This window comes from Blastocystis sp. subtype 4 (assembly GCF_000743755.1).
Source record: "Blastocystis sp. subtype 4 strain WR1 chromosome Unknown seqid_0167, whole genome shotgun sequence".
Classification (NCBI taxonomy): Eukaryota; class Bigyra; order Opalinata; family Blastocystidae; genus Blastocystis; species Blastocystis sp. subtype 4.
This window is the reverse complement of record NW_014569380.1, coordinates 1-23,960: the sequence shown is the minus strand read 5'-3', so window position 1 is coordinate 23,960 and position 23,960 is coordinate 1. Positions and strand designations below refer to the sequence as shown.

The following is a 23,960-nucleotide window of genomic DNA, read 5'->3' as shown; positions in this document are numbered from 1 at the left end:
GGCTGACGACCCATCTCGAACTTTCTCTTCTTGATGTTAATCACAACCTTTCCTCCGGTCAAACGACGCTTATGACGAGAATCACGGCAAATACCTACACTTGGATTAGAATGAAATACGACGCAAGGACCAAATCATCAAGTAGTTCAAATTAAGCTCATTTGTCAATAAACGACAACACAAACTGTTCTATACATACCCATGTTATTTCTCAGCTGTTCAAGCGATTAATAGTGATGACATGAAAACAACCTGTTCAGTGATCTCCTTGATCATTATGAACAAACAGAAAGAACAACCAATGCAAAACAATTCGACACAGATGGTTGAGAATTCATATTCAAACAACTACATATATGAGGATACGGAGGCATCATTTGAGTTCTCATACAACACATAATTCTATCTCTCACTCACTAATCATTCTTCCTACCTGCTTCTTTGCATAACACATATAGAATGTCTTCTGACTATTGGAATTTGGCCATCGTTGTCCACTCATCTACGATCACACTTCCTGTCCATTCTTACACCAAGATACAACTTCAAAACTTCATGAGAATCGCTGAAATTAACAAATGCGTATCCAAGATTTCTCTTCGTGTATACGTCAATAGGAAGACGTAAGACACGAAACTCTTCTATGCATAAAACGAGGAGAGTATCTTGTACCATCAACGTGAGATGCAATCACTCTTGACAAATCCTCCAATTTGTATCGATTGGGAATGTTTCGAATCAGAACCACAGTACGTTCTTCGCGGTTCTGCATGATAGCTTGTGCATCAATACGATAGTTTACATCGTCATCAGTGGTTTCATTCTGAATTGGAGGTGGAGATAAAGGAGAAATTGGCGAAATGGGAGACACTTGTGGCAGAGCTTCTTTATCAACGGGAAGGACCGCTTTGGATGCAGTTAGTGGTATAGGCGAATTCACCCCAGAAGTGGAGCCAGGAGAAGGAGCTTGATGAGATGGCTGAGGACGAGGTCGGAAGGAGCGAGGCTGCTGAACCCGGCCTAGAGAGAAGTCATTTATGCTTCCCGGATCGGAGAGCACTGACGAATATATTGGCTGAGGACTACTGAGATTGGAGAAGGATCCTTCATTAGGACGAACATCATCGTATACTCCATCACGACCTTCAGGAGGACGAAGTGAAGAAGAGAAACTAACAGTGTAGTTACCAGTTGGAGAGCCCACACTGTACTTCCGGGGCTGACGCATGCCATATGTATAACTAGAAGGATATCCATCCATTTCAGACTGAATAAGCTTGGATCCTAGAAGACTTCGTTCACGGAGGGATGGACTAAAATACCGATCTTGGTAATCGTATAATGATAGATTAGCTTCAGGCTCTATCCAACGACCATAATCCATTCGATAACGAGGAGATAACTGGTTATACACATTACCGGAATACTCATCCCATTGGGAATACCTTCCATTCCGACTAGGACCACATGCTAGATCATATCGAGAACGTGGAGAGCGGAAATCCATCTCTGCCTGCAAATAACTCTCACCATCACGATCCATATCACGGTATCGTGTCCCTGGAAGCGAAGGAGAAAAAGCACGTCTATTTTCGCCAAGATACGAACAAGAATACAAATCACTGTCAACACCACCCCGACTCTCTCGACCCAAGCGGCCCTGACTCAGGGGATCAGTACACATATTTAGTCCCCCTTGATTTGGACGGTTTGGAGAAAGACTGTTATCGGGAGAAATAAACCCATTGTCATCGTTCCCATCCTGAAGGTCGTCTAAGTGAATATTGTAATCGAAGCGATTCGATGAACTCCCTAACTCGTCAACAACTTCCCCAGGGGTATCATTTACAGAGTCCTGATATAGTGGATTCTCTTTATCAACTACTTTCACAGACATTCTGAGAATCAAGAGACTCAAACACACCGACCTCTAAAGTATGAAGAAAAACGCAGATCAAAGAAAATTAGGAACTGTTGAACGAAGCAAGGAGTTGAGACAGCTAGATGCAAGGCAAACGGCGTCAAGAATGAGAGAAGAGCCATTCTTCAATCTCAGAATCTGATTGGCTGAACGAAAAAACATGTTTCCATTATTAATAAACAATCAAATTAGGAATTACACTTTTGGTTCGCACAGTCTTCGAATAGGCGACTATTTTGGAAAAGAAGGACTTCATTCCCAACGGAGTACCAATGTGGCCGCAACTGACGAGAAAACAGCTCTAGTCCCTGAAATGAAGATGGAAGATGACTTTGCATGAAAATGGGAATCAGCTCCTACAGAAACGAAAACTGCTCACAGTTCGGCTTTCGTGAATGGAAGGAAACTGTTGATATGATAAAGGGAATTCTGTTGACTTCACATTGATGAGTACAAACTGTGCAAGAACGACCCTTTGACTCACCAGAAAGCTGTTTTACTTCATGAGCACACGACCACAAATAGGATTCTGTGATAATACAATGTCGTTTGGATGATTCTGTTTCGTGTTGAGAATACTGACCTACCACAACACGTTCAAAACTAAGGGATAAGATAACCAAATGAAGATACGTCTCCCTAGTAGGGCAAGAAAGAGGGACGAGAGGAGCACCTTCTGAAGTGACCTTCACCCAATAGGCCGTTGTAATGTGAGTAATATCCTTCTCTGCGAAGAATCGACTAGAAATTACGTGTGTTGATAGCACCTACAACACATGCTCCATACACACAGGGTTATTTGTGATCCACACAAGAATGTAACAGTTTTCATTGCATAATCTGGATGGACTGAAGGATGAAAAGACTTCATCGATGACACTCCAATCCTGTGATCGCTTGGAATAGAGACGAGCTCGATTCACACTCTTACTAGGCCATGGAGGGTCTATTTCAATCTACTTGTTACGCTTGATTCCCGTCCATACGATGTCAAAGGACATGGAACAGTTTCTCTTCAAAAAGGTACGGACATCTCCATTGAAGAACCCAGAATGTGAAGGAATAAGATAGTCAGCTAGTACCTGCATCTCATCAAAAGAGGGTTGTTTTGATTCGAATGAATTATCATCATGTACCGTAACAATTTCATGCTTTGGATCCACCTGACCATCACAAATGGTAGAAATCAATCGGTTATTCAACTTTTCATATTGGTGGAGTTTTGAAGTCTGTGTATTTCCTGGAAATACATCCTTTTTAGCTGGAAGACAATCAAGGACATCGCTGATTTGTTTTCGAAGTAAATAGGATGGATGATCCTTTGGAATCACGTTTGATCCACCACAATAAGGCTTTCCAGGAGGACTATAAGAAATGGTTTCCTTATATCGTCCTTTATATCCTTCGCTTCTCTGAAATGGGCATTCAATGAACTGAAGCCACTCTGGACGAGAAAACGATTCAGTCATAATGATAATTTGCTTTCATTCATATGAGTGAAACTGATTCTACTACTTTGGAAAAGACCGAAAATCAAAGTAACGCAAACTCTTCTGTTGGTATTGAGTTTGTTAGATGAAACATAGAGAGCAGATTCTACAGGCGATTTTGTTTCAATTACAGAAGGATCTGACATGAGTGGAGATGAAAATGGAACTGATGGAACAATACTCTCAGAAGTCACTGTTCTAGTTCACATTAAAACATAGAATTCAAAATCAAGGGATCAACAACGGAATTCCACATCTTATTCAAATCCCACACTTACAGAAGCGGCCAGTGTCCTTTGTATTGATTCATATGGATTGATTATGAATAGTAACAGAGAGTGATGCAATTCGAAGGGAGAATGCAGAATTGAGATGTTCTTTGGAAACGTTACAGAGTCAAGTTGATTTTATTCTTAATGAGAATAACCAGGTGAGACCAATTTGACTTGATTAGGTTTAGTTGAAATCGCGATTGGTAGATCTTTCTCAAGAAAAGGAGAAAGAATTGAATCACTTGAAGGCAACATGTCCGCAGGATTCACCTCCGATTGATATTTGTTTCGATAAGAGTCAGTTGTTTGAAGAGAAATCAAAACTGGAACTGGACCTTGTTTCAAAGGTGAAGGAGAATGCTTCGTTGAAGAAAAAGAATTTGAAGTTGGGTGAGTTATTGATTCAGCGTGATGCTGTAATTCTAAAGCAGCGAAAACAATTGGCTCAGTTGACAGATCGTGTACAAGAGTATGAGTCGTCTCAAGTACGTGAATGTATGGTATATCATGTAGATCCAATGCGAGGAACTTTCTCGCTCTATTCAGACTCTCAAAGAAGAATCTCTTCATCATTCGAATGAACTTCAACAAACTCGTTCATCTCATCTTGCAGTGAAACAAGAGTTGATGCGGTGTCGACAAGAACGGGAATCTCTTGAAAAGGAATACTTCCGTGTAGAATGTGCCTTACGGAAGAGCAATGATTCAGTTGTTTCTCTCCAGCAACAACTCTCGGATGCAGTTGAACGGAGGAATAGCCTCTCAATTCTGGTTGATGATTTGAAACGGGAAGTGCATCTCCTTGAGAGTCAGAATATTGATTGTAATGATAAATTAAATAAGTTGCAATTGGATTACGAGGTTGAAGTCGAGAAGAAGAGTAATCTGTAGGCAGAGCGATTACAACACTCCCATTGGGAAGGATTGATGCGAAACGAAGTTGAACGATATCAGTTGTTGTTACAGGAATATGATTCATTGAAACTGAGTTATCACCAACTATATCTACGATATGCGGAAGTGAAAGCAGATAACGATCGATTGGCTCGTCAAGAATGATATGAATGCAAGAATGAATCGTAGTGTTCGCAATTAGCTTCAGATGCGGAAGTGGCTCGTGCTTCGATTTTAACATACAAAGGAATGATGCCAAAAAGTCAGAAATCATTTGAAGAATTGATGAGGGAGAATGTGTATTTGACAAACATGCTAAAGCAGAAGGAGGGTCAGATGGAAGCAGCAGAGCGTCAATGGAAGGAAAAGTTGGTAGAAGCAGTTCGCAAAGCAACAGAAGATGAAGAGGCATCAGTACCTGAGGGAACCTCCATTCCTCCTCCATCAGCAACTATTCCTTCAGTTCAACCTAATTTACCAACATATCAATCTTCCAATCCACAGCATGTAGATTTGTTTTATTCATCTTAGTGGTAGAAGGGTGGGTATAGTTATCCACTCCCAAGTAATCATCCGTTCGTTGCTACCTCTCTGTCAACTCAGAGTACACCACAACGAACAACTGCTCCGATTGATACAAAGTCACCTTCATTTACGTCGCTATCACCATCAACTCTGCCAACACAGACTTTATCATCGTATACAACACAAATTTCGGATACTTCTTCTCTGTCATTTGAATCGGTTCTAAATGATGTGCTTCGACAAGCAAACGAGCTACGGCAAGTGGCAGACTATTATGAGCAACAGGATTAAACAAACAGTGTACAATGCAACAGCGTTAACATTTGTTTCTTGCCTTCTCCATAAGTGTCAAAGGACGGAGGATATTCTGTCTGTTTACATCGACAACCTCTCCATTTGCAACCATTTCATCTAAGATGAAATGAGAACGATCCAGGTTGAACATAATCTAGCCATCACGTAACATGCCTTCTCCTACATCAAGTTCACATACATTACCAAACACAGCATTTAAAGTCTCAACATAGCAATGAATGAACTCATAAATGCCCATTTCATTCTACACCTATTAAACCATCCTTTCTCTTACATCGTCTCCATTAATATCAAGTCCCACGATGAAATAAAGAGAGGCATAACGTCTGAAGATCAGTTTGTATTGTCTCAGCTCAACCACGTTGCTCTGTGCATTACCACCCAAAACTAGATCCTACACTTGTGTCCTTAACTCCTAAACACTTTCGGACACATTCTCCCTCCAGCAATACACGCTCGTTAAGATCCATAAATTCGTAGTATTTGGCAAGACGCGTTTGACCAATCTTATTCACAAGAAGGAAAAACTTGATCATGGCTACTAAGATCTGTGCAATATACTCGAAATCTGAATGACTTGTTTTCCACATCGGACGAGAAATGCTAGATGATCACACGAATTCTCTATTCAATTATCAATCTGGATTCTGCCGTGTTCTGTCATTCCTTTCAGGGCCCTTTCTTTCGAAGATGATGTTCCATCCCTACAGTATTTAGAGCCAATAGATCCCCATTATGCCAATTCTGATCATACAATTCCTTTGTAACCATGGTTGTTTTCTTTATCGATGAACTCTAAGTTATAGGATATGAAAAAACAGAGTATGAAGCAATCCAGAAAGAAGATGTTCAAGGATGTTGTCATTGTTGCATCTCTTGCTGCTATTATTCGTGTAATGTAGGAAACGGATCATTTTGTGATGTTTAGTCCGACTCTTCTTGAGAACCTGTAATTCTGCTTCCAAGGAGGTTATCTCGTTTAGTTTATCTGTTTTCTTATAATCATTCTATGAGTCTTTATTCTTATTTTGGAATCATCAACACTCTTCCTCCTTACTCTTCCTTTCTTATCTCTCGTTTTCACCTAGATCTACGGGACTCAAAAACCGAGGAACGATACTTCCGAACTTTCTAGATCATTCTCAAGTTCTCTAAACTTTCACTATTATTCATATTCATGGAAAAGTACGGTAACTATTTAGGAGTATTGAAATGGTCGCTTCAGCAGAATGACGGGACTAAGCCGAGTGAAGTGAAACCCATGTCAAAAGAGGTAGGATTGTGCAAATGTGTAGAATTATCGGTAGGATCAGGAATTCTTTGAAAAGGCGATGGAGGAGGCTTGTATTAGTGATGCTCAGCGAATGAAGAAGTGTCTGGAGTCACTAAAGGCTCCTGGGATCGATGAGGGTACGACTGTCGCATTATTGGAAGATTTGGAAACTTTTTTGGAGAACCTAGATAACGCAAGAGATTTTCAAAACTTAGAAGGATATCAGTTTGTTACTAATCTTCTCCATACTACGGAGAGTCAAGAGGTCCGTTTAGCTTGCTTGTCACTTCTGGGAACTGCAGCTCAGAATCAGCCTGTTGTCCAGAAGATTCTGCTGGATGCAAAGGTTCTTCCTACACTTGTAGATGCTCTACGAACCACCAAGGATCCAACCTTTCAGGCCAGACTCATAAGGTGCATTTCTTCTATGATTTCTGGATATGGTCCTGCTGAACAATCTTTCCTCTTCTTACATGGGCTCAATGTACTGAAGACGATCCTCTTTGAGAAAGAAAGTACTGTACCAGTGATCCGAAAATGTCTCTTCCTTCTCAATCAGTTACTTCATTCTCAGGCTGCATTCCTTGTAGGTGTTTGATTGTATGGTTAGGATTAGAGGAATTTCCTATCTGCTGAATTTGTAAATCATCTTGCAGCTGTCTATCTTAACCACAGTGATGTTGATATCAAAGAAGCTTCTCTCTTGTTGGTTGGTGGAATTCTGTCGCTGGATAGACAGAGCTTTACGAAAGAAGAAGTGGAGGACAGTCTTACCAAAGTACTTCCTCCAGTATTGCAGTATTCACTTCAACCGGATGTTCCAGAGGAAGTAAAGACGGCAATCGCTAGTATTGCTAGATTTGTACAATAAGTGAATTTTCTGTTGTTTTCTAAACATACTATTCTTAACTTATGGCAGAATTAAATCTCTCTGTCTGTATTATGCCTGCAAAATATAACGTATCTGTTTCAGTGCATATGAACGATACCATTGGCGATATGAAAACAAAGTTGTCTGTAGTTGTAGATATGCGTGTTCAATGGTAGAAAGTCATGGATTTTCCTGCTGAATCCATGAAGATTGTGAATGCAGGAAGACCATGTTCAGATACATCAACAATCGAGGAAATTGGGTTAAACTATTGTAGTCGTGTTATTTGTGCTGCAAAAGGATTTGTTCCAAAAGGAACTGTGCAGAAATCCAATGAACGACTTCTTGAATCCAAAATACTGATTAAACTTGATGGACATAAATCTGTAAGTGTTCCATACGGAATGAGTACAACATGGAGACAATTGAAAGTGAATCTACAAGTAGGATTGCTATAATTCCTTGAGTTGAAGAAATTAGCTCATATAAATCCAATCGACTATATTATTCTTATGAATGATAATGTGGTAAATGACAATGATACTGTCTCAAGTGCTCATGTCAATTATATGTCAATCATTCATGCAGTTCGGAGAGATGTATGGACTTGAATAGGATAGCATGTAGTTCCATTCTCTCCTTGATCAACCGTTTCAGCGCTCATTCCTGTATCTTCCATGTCCACGATGCAAATGTGAAAATCCTAACTTTGTGGTAAGGCCTCTGTGCTCAGAGTGTCGGTAATACTCCATTGTGATTGCTCATGACTAGGAAAGGATATATAAAGGTTGACGATCACTTTACATGGAATGAAACACGAATTCGAGATTGTTTTGCATTAAAAGGTGTCTGTGGGAATCATGACTGCAGGAAGTTTGGTATTTCGTCTCCAGTATATTCATATCGGTCAGATTACTGTTATAGGTTTGTCTTGCCTTCATCTGTAAGTCATGTCCTGTTGACATTACGAAAGAACGATCGATATTGAAGATTCTTCAGTCTACTGATAATGAAGAAGAGATGAAAACACAACTGAATTCATTGTTTGGCTATTCTCATATTTGTTGCCAACACAGACCAAGAGATTGTCTCAATCTGATCACAAAGATACTATTAGATGGAAACAACACTCCCAACAATGGATTCGAACAAACACTTCATTTATTAACACTTCTCTTTAGTAGAAACCATAACAAACATCCAACCGACCATGCCTGAGCTCTACAAGAATAACCATTATACTCTCCATCATGGTTCGTCATTTCTGGTAACGACATCCATTCATCATTCTTCAAATACAGCAATTGGTCATGAATGAGACTACACTGATACTGAAGAGAGTCATCGCGAAGCCATGTTGGTGGAAAGTAATCCAATGCTTCAAGAATGAAACCAGTAGGCCATAACCATTCTGGTCCCTACAAATGATCCACACTATCCATTTTCACATTGTGATAACTGAAGCCGTTACATACTTCCAAATCACCATGATAACTCATCGAATTGTCGTAATAGCATCGATATCGACTATCGTTTGGTGCCAATGTCTTGACACCCAATTGCGAGATACCTCCAAAGAGCTTTTTCACACCCGTTTGTAAGGCAAGAACTGCATGATCATGATTGAATAGAGTAGGAGCAATAGCTATTGCAATCATCTATCTGACAACCGAAATACTCATTCTTACATAGTTTGGGCGGAGCTCAGAATCTGATGGGATTTCCTCTGGATGATATGTATCCTTGTAGTACACATCCTGAGGAGTCTTTAAGAAGAATGATGGTTCAAAGGCTTCTTGGATCTTTCTACACCATTCTTTGAATGTCCATTTTTCTCTCTTCTTTTCCACTATTACTTCAATGCCATCATAGCGATAGTGTCCTTGCTCATGTAGTGTTTGCAACCAGGATAAAGTGGAGAACTGAAGTGCTACCAGTTCTACAGCAGAACCATCTCGGGGTCTACAATTAAGAGAGACAATGAATCCATACGTTGCAGGATGACCTCGATTCGAATGGATTCCATCATCATAACTCCCCATCTTATCCATCCATGTTCCACAATTCCAACGATTACCTCCTTGAACAAATCCAGTTGTACTATCAACACTCACTTGAACATGAAAACCTTCCGATGTCATGTATTCGTTCTGTGAAGGGACTACTATAATAGAGATAGAAGGATATGTCAATAGAAGGAGCTCCCCACTCAATGAAGTCAATACCATCACCGAGACATTGAAGCATCCACTGAATTACATCTTCGATCGTCATTATTCTGGATTCATATCGCATATTCACCTGCTCTTGAAGAATCGAGATGTCTGCAGACTGAGAATACAATTGAACAAACTATAATGAAATGACAAGACAAGAACTCACTCTCAACCACCACCATACAGCATCTCGACTATTGAACCGAGGAACAATACCATCAGCGAATAGATTACAGATGAGACCATGACGTGCTGCTGCTCCATAAGCTACTATAATCTCCTTTGCCTCTTGTAATCGATTTGTGGCCAATAAGATTCCGGGAGCAGCGATAAATGTGTCTCGTCCCCAGTTCCGCATGATTCCCACAGTGAAGTGAGGAATTCCCGCAAGAATCGGCGGAATTGAGTCTTGAGGAAGACGCTGAGTGAATTGAAGGGTGGCAACTGCTAATCGACAAAGAGTGATATTGTCTGGAGGAGCTCCAAGTTTCCTTCCAATCTCACGAACAAATACTCTACAAATAAGATGAAGTATGTGAGATGACTGATCAAGGTGATGCATAAGTCGACAGAATTTCACTGGACGTGTATTTCGAGGACACTGTTTGATGTAGTTCATCTCATCTAAGAGAATCAGATATAGCCATTGCAGTCCAGGACGTTTCGTGAGACGCTGGAGGAGATAATCTATAAGCCAATTCCCTTGACGAATGTTCTCAAGAAGAGGATGATTTAGAAGGTTGAATTTGATAATCTGGTGAATTGCTGGAATCACACCATAGAATCCAGCATATGGAAAGCGCCCCATTCCATAGTGATTATGATGTTGATAGTAGGATCCTGTCACCAGATCCAAGTAATGACCAATACCATTATCTTTCTCATGAATCACATAGACACCAGAATTGTCAATGGTTCTCTGTTCTTCTTCAGATGTGAACAACATGTAACTGAAATCATCCCAGTGAATCTCTGACATATGTTGAATCTGATTTGCAATTGCTGTAATTGCATTTTCAGGATGACGAGGAAGCATACTGAGTCGTTGTCGAGTAGTGGCTATAACATTACAACCTACAAATGATGAATAGAACCAGCATCTACATTCGCTGTATTTCAATATATGGTCTGATCGAGGTATGTTCCCATTGTAAAGAAGAAGAACAACAGAACTACCTGGTGTAAAAGCAGCTGAAAAGTGGAGAACAGTTTCATTTTCCTGTTCTTCAACTGTGCAGAAATCATGAAGTCGATCACATCGAATATCAAGAGTGAATGCAACTCCTGACAATTCTTCTCGCTCTTTCCACAATTTCGTTTCTTCTTCCTCATTTCCATCTTGCGTAGTACACAAAACGCTGACAAAAACACCTTCAATCCGACCAAGAACACGTATCTCTTGAATTGAAGAAGAATGAGGAGTGAAAGCAGTGTGAGTGATATTCAGAACACTATAATTGGAACCTGTTTGACGTCGTTCAATAGAAATCAAGTGAGATCCACTGTAATGATGAACATAACGTTCAACGAACAGTTCACGACTCAGAAGCTGGTGAAGATGATTCATTAACAATCGTAGATGCATGTTCCCTGATAAATGGAGTGTTGATGATGATGGTTCTGTTTCAAAAAGCTCATTTCGGATTCTTTCAATCTCGTAATCTGGTAACGATGCAAGGATCCGATTAGCATTCGCATATTTCCGTGTTTCTGTCACAGATGGGTTGCAAATATATCCTTCATCTTGTCCTCTTGTGGAAGCAACATGAGCAACGACTAGTGACATCATGACTGTGACCGCAGGAATGGATGCGATTCCATAAAGCTTTCGAAAGCTTTGGTTATCATGAGTGAGATCATAGAGTACTACTGGAAGATGTGTATTGGTAATATATCGAGGAATTCCCTTAATCCCCTGAAGCGATCCCAAATCCTCCCCTCCAGCAGAAAAGAGTAAGTCACTATAGTTCTTAGTGTTGCTGTATTCATGAGGATCTCTTGCTGTCTCTCGGACAATCATATCAATCCCCACACGACGAATGTATTCAACATCTGTATTCTCATTAGATGTGAAGAGTTCAGCCAATACAACAAGCGAAGGTTTGACTTCGCGAGCTTTTCCTAACAAGTGTTCCAGAAGACGAATCGATGTGTTATGACAATTATCCAATCTGAATCCATCAAAGAGATAAGCACAGATTTGTATGTATTCTTCCATCACAGACAGAATCCATGTTGGCTTATCACCATCATAGTATCTCAGTTTTACACAATCACTCCAAATCACCACTTCTCGTAACAGATAAGCTGTATGGATTCGATAGGAGGTTGATTCATCTCTAAATACAAAACATCGAGTGTTTAGTTGCTGGTTAAGAGGATCCTGGTTATTGTTCCAAGTCCAACCATTGTTAACAGCATACACATCACTTTCAGCTTCATTTTCTGTTACAAGAGCACCATAACTGCTCATACGAGAATGACGTGTGATACAATTGAAGTACCTCTCTACAAGCGGATAACAGGAACTTGGAACACTAGATGAAGGTTTCTGTTGAAGAAATCGGTATCGAATAGAGTTTGCAATCGAATGAAGAATAGACGTGACAGTAGGATAAACAACTCGTTCTCGCAATTCACTGTTGAATTTCTGCACCACGGAAGCAAGTGTGCATTGACAAATCGTTCTTTTTTCTAAGGCTTCTTTCATCAGAACCATATCAACGGTGACTGGAAAACGATGACCGATATGACATTCATAGAGACTGTATTTCAGAGCTGCTTGAAGTTCTTCTTCAGAAACACACTCTGTTTGAGAATGTCCAGAACATCCAATAATGGAGAAGACAGAGGATAAATCATGAATAAGAGTATCTGTGCTAATGAACCAGTATTCTTCAAATCGGGCTTGAACGAGCGCTTGATGGATACGATTTACCACTTCATTCACTTTTGCATCCGATGTTATTTGGAATTCCTCTTCATAGAGCTGGTCAGTCACACGAAGAAGAATAGTATCCAGTTCGATAGCAGGAATGAGTTGAGGAGTATTAGAGTTGTTGAAGGCAATGTCGGGATGATCAGTTAACAATGGACTATCAAAACTGATATGATTTAAAACAATATCAGTTAGAAAGAGAAAATGATAGCGCTGACGTAGAGACTGAAGTGTCTGATGAAGGCTCCAGTAGTGTTCTTTCTATTCCTTATCGACTTCAAGAATTCCTACTCCTTGTTGAGTCATATGAGTGAACGAAGCAAAGACCCTCAGGGCTTTGGGATCTATCGATGAAGAACCAAGAAAGTGTGGATCAATATCAAGAACATTCTTAAGAGAATAGCAACTACCACTTTCACCAGCAACTTGAACAGGTGTAAGATGAATGCAGTTGTATCCAGACTACGAATGATTCACCGAAAATAGAAAAACGAGATAGGCATCGATCAAAGAAGAAGACCACTCGGCAAAGGTACCAAGACTTCTACTCAGATTCGATTGGATACACAATCCTGAATATCCAATAGAATGATTTTCAATGGAAACCTAGTTGATAACGAACTAGTTTCCCTACCTGATTGATCACAAAAAAACGGATCATTGGTCCTTGAATCTGCTCTGAAAGATCATCAACTTTGTTTCTACATTACAGCCAAACACCATTCATACGAGATGAATTCGGTTCTCAAGTAATATGGTCCACCCTGATCAAGAATCATCGAAAAGGAATATTCTCCATAATTAAAATCGAAATCCATTTTCTGTTTCCCTGAATTTCGATGCTTGTCAAACCGATCATCAGGATAGTTGGATGTTATTAACATTTCTCCCTTTTAATGACACTTGAAATATGTTCCTACAGCATCTCCACGTGGAAGAGGACGAAGGATGGTCAATACACAATCTTGAGGAAATAACAGCAAAGTATTGTGAATAGGGATTCCTTTCTCGTTTAACTCTACAACAAACTCGTTTTTCGAGTTGGCCATAATTGTTACTGTCATTTGTCAATTTCATTTTTGACATTCGAATGGCTTTCTCGATGGATTAACAAAGAATTGAAGCGACTGAACAAAAAATGAGATAGAAAAAGAATGCCCCTGCCGTGATTCGAACACGGGTTATCACGGCCACAACGTGATGTACTGACCAACTATACTACAGTGGCATCTGTTATTGGTTTCTTCCTTGCTCTTATAAGAATCCAGTTAAGTACCAAGTCATCCCAACAAACATACGAAAAGACTCCTAAACTCACTTTAAATCCTCTGAATGAAGAAATTCCATTACTTGCTTATCATCCATTCTAGTTACCTTTTCACCCTTTTGTGCTAAAATCTGTTCAACATTTGTGCTATTATCATCAAAATAACCCAAATGATCTGCAATTAAATGAAGATTGTTACAACCAGGGCAGCGAATGAGAACAACTCCATGATTGTAAGCTTCTTTACTCATTTTCCTTGCAGCTCGAGTATTACACACTTTGCAAGTGAAAACTATGATCATGACGTCACTCGTCGTTTTCGATCCAGGAATCGATTTTAGTACTTCCTATGATATCAAGTGCAAAGGAAAGGAGGTACATTGTTTCGGGCATCTTTTGGGTTCATTTGTTCTTCAGATTCCGCTACAGGAACGGCTGTACTTGCATTTCGGATAAACGATACAGTAGGAGTGTGATTAAACGAATGCTGACAGAAAACCGCAGATATTGGCAGAAATTGACGAAAGCTGTGGTATAAAATAAGTCTAAAGAAAAGGATACGTTGATGAGCCTTTGGTCACGGAACAAGAAAGCAATCGAGGATTTCTCATCACTCGCTTTGCTGAATTCACGAAAATACGCTGCATTCAAATTGGGAAGGCGGTCAAGGAAAGAATGGACTTCAGATAGGACTCAAAACTTAGTATTTTGACAAAAAAATCAAGACCGATTCAATGATTTGTGGAAAGAGCTAACTGTCGACATCACTTGTACAAAAGATAAACAACAGAGAGATGGATATCTTGAATCCCTTTCCTCAAATTTACAAAAGAAAACCGAATTCAAACACACGCCAAAATGGAAGTGAATAGTGGTTGTATACATCTTGATAAGAAAGAGGATGATGACCACTAAACAATCTTGTGTTCACGCATTTCTTGTTAAATAGCATGGTATTGATCTCGTAACCTGGTTCTTATTCTGTAGGAACTTGAATATGATGCAAGATATCTCTCTGTGAAGCACCACAAGTGGAGAGGCAACTTAGCAAGAATTATTGGTCTTTCTCCTAGTGCTATTATGACAATGGAGACGGGTCACCAAGGAATTACAAACAAATGGGATTGGAACGAAGAAGTTAATGATATCGTTCCTGCTGCCTCTGCAGAGGATGGGGATGAGTTTGAATTGCACCTAAAGAAGGGAAAGTACATATTTTGCATGGATCTAATCGTAGGGGTGAACAGATTATGAATTTCTCTACGGACAGTCTGCAATCTCTCCTCTGTACTGCAAGAAGATACATGATGATGGCTCGAGGTGAGGATACCGGAAAGATGTTCAGTGGGTACAAGATTGGACGGAGTGGCGATAAGAAAGTGATTGAACTTAGCGCAAATGCTGGAGATATTGTTGAGTATATTGATGGTAATTGTTGTATCTCTCTATGATGTAGATCGTGAGGTTGCTCATTATCCTTACTACTTGATCAAGTCGATCGGTTACTTGGAGGAGTCGGGAGGAATGACGATTGACATTTTTAATCGTAAGCGAGTGTACATCATTCCGGATCGGGATGCTTTCTTCAAGGATGCTGCAGCAAAAGCCAAACAGTGTGCTGTTGCATTAGATCGTAAAAAGAAGGGAGGAAATCTGGCCTCTGTTTTGGTGTGTTGTGTTCATAAGGGTTGATTTGTAGAAGGAACGTGAATTCATAAATAATGATTTTGTTGTTGCGCGTTTCGAGGTATACAAAACCTCCGCACATCATACAGCACCAGTAAAGCGAGTGATGCAAGTGACTGAGAACCATCTCTTGGAATTGGATCCCGAGTCTCTGGTTATTACGTCTATGATTCCTCTGAGTGAAATCACTCATTTGATTCGATGCTTTGATGAGCCTCAAATGTTCCTTATTGAGTTTAGTGTGCGACCAACACGTCGATACAGTTGTAGTAATCGTGATGCGTTGTTAGGAGCCTTATTGGACATCTGTCGTATGCAAGGATACAGTGAGGCAATGGTCCAGGTAGTAGAGACGCATCCTGGTATCAGGATCCGTACTACCGAGAAAGAGAATGCTGATAATATGGAGGATACATGCATGCGTGCATTGGTGGATGCAGGAAATGTCAGTACCACCACAAAGGATGGTCAAGAACTGTCATACACTAGTGAAATGTATAATGCTGTGTGTGAGTTCAATAGTAATGTGCCTACTACTGGAAATCTCTTCCGTATTAAGGAGAAAGCTCTTTGTACTTCGTATCTTGCTATTTATGACCAAATTCGTGCTTGTCTGCAGGACAAGTCGGTATCTGAGAAGGTCCCAGCAACCATGTTTGAGACACTTTATCGTCTGTTGTTACGTACTGAGCTTCCTTACTATTTCATGCAAACTGAGGGTGTGATGGATTTGATCAAAGCAGCTCTAAAGAGTGGAATGGAAGGTGTTGTGTTTTGGGTGATTGAGGTGTTACGTGTTGTGGTGTTACCTTCCACAGAGAATCGAAATGAAGATTTGGAACGTGTTAATAAGGAGACTCTTTTTACAGATCCAGATTTCCGGGATTTATTGATGAAGTTGTTGGATACGTACGCATTCAAACCTACAGGAACCACAGTGATTATGGCTCTCATGGAGTTCTTGGAGTGTATTTTGAGTGGTTTCTCAGACACAACAAGTCCTGAAGTAAAGCAGGATTTGCTGACAAAGCTTTCTCAGCGTCATACCATTCTGTTATCTCTGTTCCACAGTACATGCTCTGGTGTTACAATGTCGACGGCTCTGATCATGAAGACGATTGTGGAAGAATCTCAGTCAGAGGTTGCTCAGCTGATGCAGGAAGCTGCCCTCTCTGAAGGAGTGCTTCTCCAGCACTTCTACAATGCGGTGTATAGTGCAAGTGAGGACCAACGTTACATCAGTCGATACCTCGTGGGTCTGTGGATGGGCGAACATAAGGCATCTCGAGCTCTGTTGAGTCGAATGGTTCCTATCGGAATCCAGCGATTCTTAAACAGTCCTACTCTCACTGAGAAGGATGTAGAGAAATTCCAGGAGGAAGAGAATCGCCGTCTGCAGGACAATAGTGATGTGAAACCTTCTCGTGCAACATCACGTCTTCGCTCGCGCATTCAGGCATCAAAGCGTGAAGGTAATGACAAGGGTAACTTCCAGTTGATGTTCTTCCAAATGTTACATGATCATTCGACATATACAGTCATCTGGAACCATGAGACTCGAAATGAGTTGAAGACTGCTCTTGAGAAGGAAATTAACAACCTGAAGCGTGAGCAAGAGAAGGTACCTGAAGGTGAACAGAAACCTCTGTGGAATCATGAAGAGTTCTTTATCGATTACAAATCGTTATCAAATGAGATTGTGATTGATGGGTTCTATTTGAGTAAGATGGTTGATCAAGATACAAAGATTCAATTCAAAGTAGAGAATCCTCATGTTCTGTTCCAAGCAATGTATACACAAATGCTTCGAGAGACAGACTTTAAGAAGAAGATATTGTGCGTGAAGGCAATGACTGCTTTGTATGATTACTATGTTGATTCTATTGGTGGATTCTATGATACTCGTCAGATTCTTGAATTAATTGACAGTACAAGTAATAGAACCTATCGAGATCATTTGATTGTTCTATTCAACACACTTCTTAAGTGCTCTATGAATATTGATATCATTCTTCGTGATTTGGATCATTGTGCTGAGATTATCATGGATTTGTTGTCAATGGCTCATACGGCTTCAGCTACAGAGTTAAGAGTCAGTTCAATTCTTCAGAATTCAATTCTCCAGTCTGGATTGTTGTTAACTGCTGGACCTGCCAAGGGTGGAAAGAAGGCATCCAAGCGTGAACCCGAGCGAATGGCAAAGCCTGCTCCTGAACCCGTTCCTCAGCCTGTGGTTGTGGATGCTCCTGATCCTGATTTCAATGATGATGTACCCCTGGGAGGACCAGGTATGGCTACAATGGATGTTCCTGATCCTGATTTCAATGATGATGTGCCCCTGGGAGGACCAGGTATGGCTACAATGGATGCTCCTGATCCGGACTTTGAGATTCCAGAAGCTGTTCCAGTTCCTGAGCCTGCAAGTGTGTCTGCTCCTGCTTCAGAGGCACCAGCAGCATCAGCGGCATCAGGAGAAGAAGATGAGGGTATTGCCGAGTGGTGGTATCTCAGTGGTCATGAGAAGATTGAGAAGGGTCCTGTTACGGTCACTCGTCTCTCCACTCTCTTGAAGCGTGAACTCATCACTCCTGACACGGAAGTGCGGAGTGAACAGGGAGGATACGCTCCTCTCAAATCGATTCGTCAGCTTCGCTGGCAGTTGTTGATGGACGGAACATCATATTTGGAGCCAGTCGCTTGCGCTCTTGTTGTGTTAGACACTATTCGCAGCATTCTTAAGCGTCATTCAAGCTATGGATCAGATGGTATTCTGAAGACACCTATTCCTCGTGCCAAGCGTGTATTCGGTCAACCAAAGTATCTAGCCTACATAGCCCAATTGATGCTAGTGAACAATCCAACATTGGTTGAGAATGCAGCCGAGGCATTGAGCTGTATTGTTGAGAACAATGAGGCAGCTATGAACAAGCTCTATCTTACTGGAGTGTTCTTCTTCGCTATGGCTTATAGTGGAAGTAACTTCCTTAAGATTAGCAAGTTACTCCATCAGACACATCTCAATCAGCAGTTCCGAACCAGTGCTGAGTCTTTGACTGTGGATGTGCCTATCAGCCGACGTAGTATTCTGGGTACCATCCTTCCAGAGTCTATGATCTGTCTTCTTGACAACTATGGACCTGAAGAGTTTACCAAGAAACTTCTTGGAAACTTCGATACTCCAGAAGTCATTTGGAAGTATGAGATGCGTAAGCACATGGTAGAAGAAGTATTGAAGCATATTGGTGACTTCCCGAAGAAGCTTCGTGAGAACCCCACATTACGTTTCGACTATGGTCCTATTCCTCAGGTGAAGTATCCTGAATTGGAGGAGGAGATGTGGTGTCACAACTATTATATTGCTGCTCTGTGTGATGAGAAGCGATTCAACAATTGGCCTATCAAGAAGCCTGTGGAGTTGCTGCGTGCTGTGTTGGATCGATGGCGCTTTGAGAACACGAAGCAGGCTCCTGGTGTCAGTGAAGAGGAAGCATACGCCATTCTTGGGTTTGGTGAGGATAAGGAGAAACCAGATGAGAATACGCTGAAGAAGGAGTATCGAAAGTTGGCTCGAAAGTACCATCCTGATAAGAATCCTGAGGGACGTGAACTGTTTGAGAAGATCCAGAAGGCTTATGAGTTGCTGTCCAACACACGAACCAGAACAGGAGGTCCAGATCCGGTGAATATCATGCTGATTCTGAAGGCTCAGAGAATTATCTATAAGCGGTTCTCAAGCAAGTTGGCTGCTTACAAGTATGCTGGTTATGAGTATTTGTTGCCTCTCCTTCAGCTGAAGGATGATGAAATGTTGACTGTGGAGAAGTGTCCTCAACTGGAAGTTGCTTCTTCATTACTGTATCTGACATGTGCTTGTACTGATTACAATTGTAAGGAGTTCATCATTCAGCATGGTTTGGAGATTGTTGCCAATCTCATCAATCGATGTACGATTGTTCCAGATACAAACAGTGATGATCCTCGTATTGCTGTTGGTGAGAATCTGATGCATACTGTTGCCTTCTCCGCAAAGCTGGAGGAGGGTCGTAAGGTGATTGAGACAATCGATTATCTTCCCACGGATATCAGCCGATATCCTCTTCTTACTCAATCTTCTCGTCTTGTTCAGTATGGTTTGGAAGCTCTTGCCAATGTGTGTTATTCATCTACGTTGCAGGAGAAGGTTCTTCATTCAACATCTTGCATGTTGTGGTCTGTGTTACCTCTGCTATTCCGATTCGATCCTTCCCTTGAAGAGAACGAGTCTGTGGAGATGGATGAAACGGCCCATAGTCAGACAGCTGCTAACAATAACTGTAAGCGTGCAGTATTGGCTCTGGCTCGTCTTGGAGGATATTGTGTGGGTGATGACAAGTCTCCTCGAAACAAGGAAGCACGAAAGTATCTTTCAAAACTGCTCACACCTCCTGTGGCTGCAATGCTATCGCAAGAATCTCCAGTTGAGTTGTTGACAATTCTGAATACGCATCGTGAGGTGCCTCGTCTGATCTGGACAGGTGAAATGCGAGATCAGTTACTGGAGTTTGTAAGTGCTCGTATTCATGACCAAGGAGAGACTGGAGATACTCATCTGGATCTAGCAGAAGACTTCCAGTTCGATGCAATTAAGGATGAGTTGATTGTGGGTGATGTCTATGTCCGTGTGTACAATCAGCAGAATCCCAAGAAATTGGATCGTGCAGAAGAGTTCTGTGAGGATCTATTTGACTATCTACATGACCAGCGAGATGGTGAAGTGGATGAGTTGGGTGAGATTAGTGGCAAGTATAAGCCAAAGTGCAAGTTGAGTTTCATTCAGATGACATTAAAGGCATTATCTCTGGTTCTTACCAATACTAAGGATCTGGCTATGACAGTAACAAAGCCAAGTGCTTTCAAGGATTTGTTTGCCTTCTTGGAATCAGATGAGAACAATGAATACGATGAAACAGATCGTGCTCGTGATGTAGCAATTGATGTATTGAAAATTTTGACTCCTGTGGCTGCTTGTGCAAAGGTGATAATGAAGGAGGAGTTGATTCCAGCTCTTATGAAACTTCTTTACGCAGATATCTTTGCTACTCGTATTCCTATGCTGGATTTGTTGACACGTCTTTGTGAAACTAGTGATGTTGTTGCTGAGTGTCGAAAGCAGAATGTCGTCTTGTTAGCCTTGTATTGCTTGTGTCGTGAACAGGATCAGGTGGGTCCTCAGTATCGTATGGCAGCTGCAAAACTCTTGAATCGAATGTGTAATGATGAGAAGGAGGGTCCGAAGGTTATTTTGGAGTTACGTCGATTCATGCCAACTGTCTTAGTGATGAAGATCAAGGATCAAGTGGAGATTGTATGCGCTCAATTTGATTCTGAGCATGAAACACCTGAAATCATTTGGACTGGTCATATGCGTGAACAACTACGTCAAGTGGTGGAGGATTATACCTATCAATGGAACCAGGCTATTTGGGATGAGAAGGAGTTTGCACTTCCTCGTGGTTTCCATATGCAGTATCCTGAATTGGCTCAGGAACTGTTTGTGGGTAACATTTACATTCGTCTGTATTTGAAGGAGCCAAAGTTCGTGTTACGCGATCCCAAGGAATCTCTGGATGGCTGTTTGAAAATGTTCTTTGTGGAGGCGAAGTATGAATTGGATCGTCTTCAGGGCAAGGAAGTGAAGCGGAATGAGGAAGAGGACAAGTATGTCGATGCAACTCAACCTGACAATCTGAAGGAGAATGTGTTATCAACTGTCACTTCAGGTATTGTGTGCTTGTTGAAGAGTAACCCGACTCTGACTGAGCATGTGGCAATGTTGGATTATCCCAAGAAGATCATTGAGACATTGAAGAAGAGTGTGAAAGTGGGTCCAACAAGTGATTTGACAATGTCCTTGATCCGTATCTTGCATGACATTGGAGGTGATAAGATGTGCGCTAAGAAGCTGAATAGTAAGGATACGATTCGTTCATTCAAGGCATTACTTGAAGAGCCGAAGGAGAATGCGGATTATATTATGGAGGTACGAATAGAAAGAGAGATTGAATTGTAGACTCTGCGTATTATGTGGAAGGGAGATAGAAAGGGTTTCACTCAGACAGGTCTTGATCAGAAGATGGTGCGTTTCTTCATGAAGCTGCTTGAGCATCCAATGAAGGAGGTGAATGATGCTTCTGTGACCAAGGTTAATATTATTACCATTCTGAAGACTATGGAGAAGGTCAATGAAGAGGCTGCTAGCCAGTTGAGTGAATTTGACGAATGGGATCGTTATAAGCATCAGAAGCATGACTTATTCGTGAGTCGTAATGAGACTGCAGATCAGTTCATTGAGAAGAGTAACAGAATTCTTGCATTGGAGAACAAAGAGGATTAAATGATCTATGTTAACTGTTTCATAAAACAAACACCTAAATGCTTTCGGATTTCGTAGTCATACTTGTGTCCATCTGAAGAACTATAAGTCCGGTGTTCTGAGGATCCTCGACGATAATCTGAAGGACTACGATGTGCATGAGAACGACTATGATGGGTATGAGAACGAGTACGGGAACGACTATGGTAACCATGCGAACGAGAACCATGACGATCATCAGAACGACTGCGCGACGGACTAAGACGACTACGAGAGTGACTACGATGACTACGAGAACGTCTGCGATAATCATGAGAACGATAGTGACCACTGTAACTGTTCTTTCCCAGGACTATGAATAAAACATGATATGTAAGAGTACAAACTCCAGGAGTAGGCTTGTAACCAGAATTACGCTTAGAGAGTTGGATTGACAGCGTACGTCCATGGCAGACAACTCTGACCACTAATACATTTAAAAGAATCTGTACCTCTCATTCAGCACACGACTGGCTTCGTCAGTACTTTCATAAGCAATAAACGCAAATCCACTAGCTGTGACCAAAATGGACGAAATATACCGTGCCAAACCATCCTTATCTTTGGGAATTTCAATACTTTTGATAGTACCGAACCCCACGAACAAATCACGCAAATCGTCTTTTGTGGTTCTGGTATCAATATTTCCAATGTGTCTAGATTGTTACGCATCCAGAATCAATATCAAACAACGTATTTCCTTCATTCCTATTCTTGCTACCATCGTCATACTCATAAACCGGTCGAGATCTTCTTTCACTATGGTCACGACGATAGGTGCTCGAAGAGTGACGGTGTGAACGAGAATGAGAACGCGACGACCGATGGTGTCGTGAAGGTGACTCCCGCAAACTCCGACGAGACGAGCTTCTCTTTCTTTCGCTATCCATGGTGATCAGAACAATTCTGTTTGAATGGCAGGAAAACGGGAATCCGAGAATTCTCACCGTCTTTTCATTTACGTCTCGTTACTCCAAATTGCTCTGGATTTCACTCATCAATGGTATGGATTCCCTCCATTGGATTGCTAAAAAGTAGGCAAATACACTCAAACCGTATCTGGACTGCATCCAGACGACGCTTCGTTCGACTCTTATTCTGCAAAACTTTCCTTCTGAATCTGTAGAAAGGCACAATAAACCTGAGATTGAAATCCAGTAGGCTCTAGTTTGTACCTAGTCATCTAGATCTTCTAAGATATCGGTGATGAAACCCATCTTAATCTGTCGAACAGAGAAGGAACGATGTTTCATCGAGCCATCTATCAATTCTGTGCGTGTAAGTATCAAAATCAAGCAGTCGGATGAGATGGAAAGTGTTCTATGCCGGAACTTTACAAGATTCCTAATGCAGAGAGCGGAAAACTTCGCGATCCTTCGAAGAAAGCCTGTTGATGTTGTTTTTTGCTATCCTGTTGATTGTTAGGGATATGATATTAGTTTTCTTGTGACATTCTCGACGCTGGAAGAATATGATCGTGAACGGATCATTTCTTTCATTCTTGACTTCATGGAGGGGATTGACTCTGAAATTAGTGCGATGAAGATTGGTGTGAATGCCCGTGCAAGGGGAGTTGCAGCCCAGTTTATGCGGCGCTTTGTGTAGCTTGTATTTTGACAAGTTTCTTTCCACACACTCTTCTCCAACAAACACATCACCCACTATTCCACATCTTTCTGAGGAGTCCGCAACTTCGGACCTCCGGCCTCCTTCGCCATAATGATCTGATCGACTTTAAGAATCGTAAGAACTGCATTCACAGCAAGACGAAGAGCATTCTTCTTTGTAGCATAGACATCTAGCACAGGTTGCTTCTCATTCATCACATTACAAATGTCCTTTCCCTCAATATCCACTCCATATCCACAACGAACGTCATTTGAGTATTTCTCCATCAGCTT

General features: G+C 41.2%; 11 protein-coding genes across 11 annotated transcripts; 5 read left to right on the top strand and 6 right to left on the bottom strand.

The window, feature by feature from the left end:
- Positions 1–348: 348 nt before the first annotated feature.
- JH06_2705 (protein MEI2-like protein) lies at positions 349–1,897 on the bottom strand (the record flags this gene model as incomplete). The annotated part of the gene is made up of 4 exons (XM_014671409.1): positions 349–402; positions 434–502; positions 532–641; positions 673–1,897. 4 exons carry the CDS (start codon positions 1,895–1,897, stop codon positions 349–351), a joined length of 1,458 nt encoding a protein of 485 aa, XP_014526895.1.
- A 380-nt stretch (positions 1,898–2,277) lies between these two features.
- JH06_2704 (methyltransferase-like protein) lies at positions 2,278–3,390 on the bottom strand (the record flags this gene model as incomplete). The annotated part of the gene is made up of 4 exons (XM_014671408.1): positions 2,278–2,524; positions 2,555–2,662; positions 2,693–2,851; positions 2,882–3,390. The coding sequence occupies 4 exons, from the start codon at positions 3,388–3,390 to the stop codon at positions 2,278–2,280; spliced, it is 1,023 nt and encodes a 340-aa protein (XP_014526894.1).
- A 23-nt stretch (positions 3,391–3,413) lies between these two features.
- JH06_2703 (hypothetical protein) lies at positions 3,414–4,574 on the top strand (the record flags this gene model as incomplete). The annotated part of the gene is given in 6 exon segments (XM_014671407.1): positions 3,414–3,491; positions 3,508–3,606; positions 3,631–3,700; positions 3,741–3,841; positions 3,872–4,168; positions 4,197–4,574. 6 exon segments carry the CDS (start codon positions 3,414–3,416, stop codon positions 4,572–4,574), a joined length of 1,023 nt encoding a protein of 340 aa, XP_014526893.1.
- An 844-nt stretch (positions 4,575–5,418) lies between these two features.
- On the bottom strand, positions 5,419–6,007 carry JH06_2702 (hypothetical protein; the record flags this gene model as incomplete). The annotated part of the gene is made up of 4 exons (XM_014671406.1): positions 5,419–5,550; positions 5,581–5,661; positions 5,692–5,784; positions 5,816–6,007. 4 exons carry the CDS (start codon positions 6,005–6,007, stop codon positions 5,419–5,421), a joined length of 498 nt encoding a protein of 165 aa, XP_014526892.1.
- Positions 6,008–6,594: 587 nt separating this feature from the next.
- Positions 6,595–7,561, top strand: JH06_2701 (HSP70-binding protein like; the record flags this gene model as incomplete). The annotated part of the gene is made up of 3 exons (XM_014671405.1): positions 6,595–6,690; positions 6,725–7,276; positions 7,307–7,561. The coding sequence occupies 3 exons, from the start codon at positions 6,595–6,597 to the stop codon at positions 7,559–7,561; spliced, it is 903 nt and encodes a 300-aa protein (XP_014526891.1).
- A 41-nt stretch (positions 7,562–7,602) lies between these two features.
- On the top strand, positions 7,603–8,172 carry JH06_2700 (hypothetical protein; the record flags this gene model as incomplete). Its single annotated transcript, XM_014671404.1, has 3 exons — positions 7,603–7,707; positions 7,738–8,004; positions 8,035–8,172. 3 exons carry the CDS (start codon positions 7,603–7,605, stop codon positions 8,170–8,172), a joined length of 510 nt encoding a protein of 169 aa, XP_014526890.1.
- Positions 8,173–8,718: 546 nt separating this feature from the next.
- Positions 8,719–13,533, bottom strand: JH06_2699 (glycogen debranching protein; the record flags this gene model as incomplete). Its single annotated transcript, XM_014671403.1, is given in 10 exon segments — positions 8,719–8,979; positions 8,995–9,219; positions 9,250–9,725; positions 9,787–9,913; positions 9,944–10,853; positions 10,884–12,976; positions 13,007–13,177; positions 13,208–13,321; positions 13,350–13,416; positions 13,445–13,533. 10 exon segments carry the CDS (start codon positions 13,531–13,533, stop codon positions 8,719–8,721), a joined length of 4,533 nt encoding a protein of 1,510 aa, XP_014526889.1.
- A 1,535-nt stretch (positions 13,534–15,068) lies between these two features.
- JH06_2698 (hypothetical protein) lies at positions 15,069–22,041 on the top strand (the record flags this gene model as incomplete). Its single annotated transcript, XM_014671402.1, has 5 exons — positions 15,069–15,190; positions 15,220–15,410; positions 15,439–15,650; positions 15,682–21,687; positions 21,718–22,041. 5 exons carry the CDS (start codon positions 15,069–15,071, stop codon positions 22,039–22,041), a joined length of 6,855 nt encoding a protein of 2,284 aa, XP_014526888.1.
- A 5-nt stretch (positions 22,042–22,046) lies between these two features.
- JH06_2697 (peptidyl-prolyl cis-trans isomerase) lies at positions 22,047–22,789 on the bottom strand (the record flags this gene model as incomplete). Its single annotated transcript, XM_014671401.1, has 4 exons — positions 22,047–22,372; positions 22,403–22,479; positions 22,512–22,691; positions 22,728–22,789. 4 exons carry the CDS (start codon positions 22,787–22,789, stop codon positions 22,047–22,049), a joined length of 645 nt encoding a protein of 214 aa, XP_014526887.1.
- A 184-nt stretch (positions 22,790–22,973) lies between these two features.
- On the top strand, positions 22,974–23,664 carry JH06_2696 (actin-like protein; the record flags this gene model as incomplete). Its single annotated transcript, XM_014671400.1, has 4 exons — positions 22,974–23,021; positions 23,098–23,216; positions 23,247–23,454; positions 23,485–23,664. 4 exons carry the CDS (start codon positions 22,974–22,976, stop codon positions 23,662–23,664), a joined length of 555 nt encoding a protein of 184 aa, XP_014526886.1.
- Positions 23,665–23,720: 56 nt separating this feature from the next.
- On the bottom strand, positions 23,721–23,954 carry JH06_2695 (hypothetical protein; the record flags this gene model as incomplete). The annotated part of the gene is made up of 1 exon (XM_014671399.1): positions 23,721–23,954. The coding sequence occupies one exon, from the start codon at positions 23,952–23,954 to the stop codon at positions 23,721–23,723; it is 234 nt and encodes a 77-aa protein (XP_014526885.1).
- Positions 23,955–23,960: the final 6 nt, after the last annotated feature.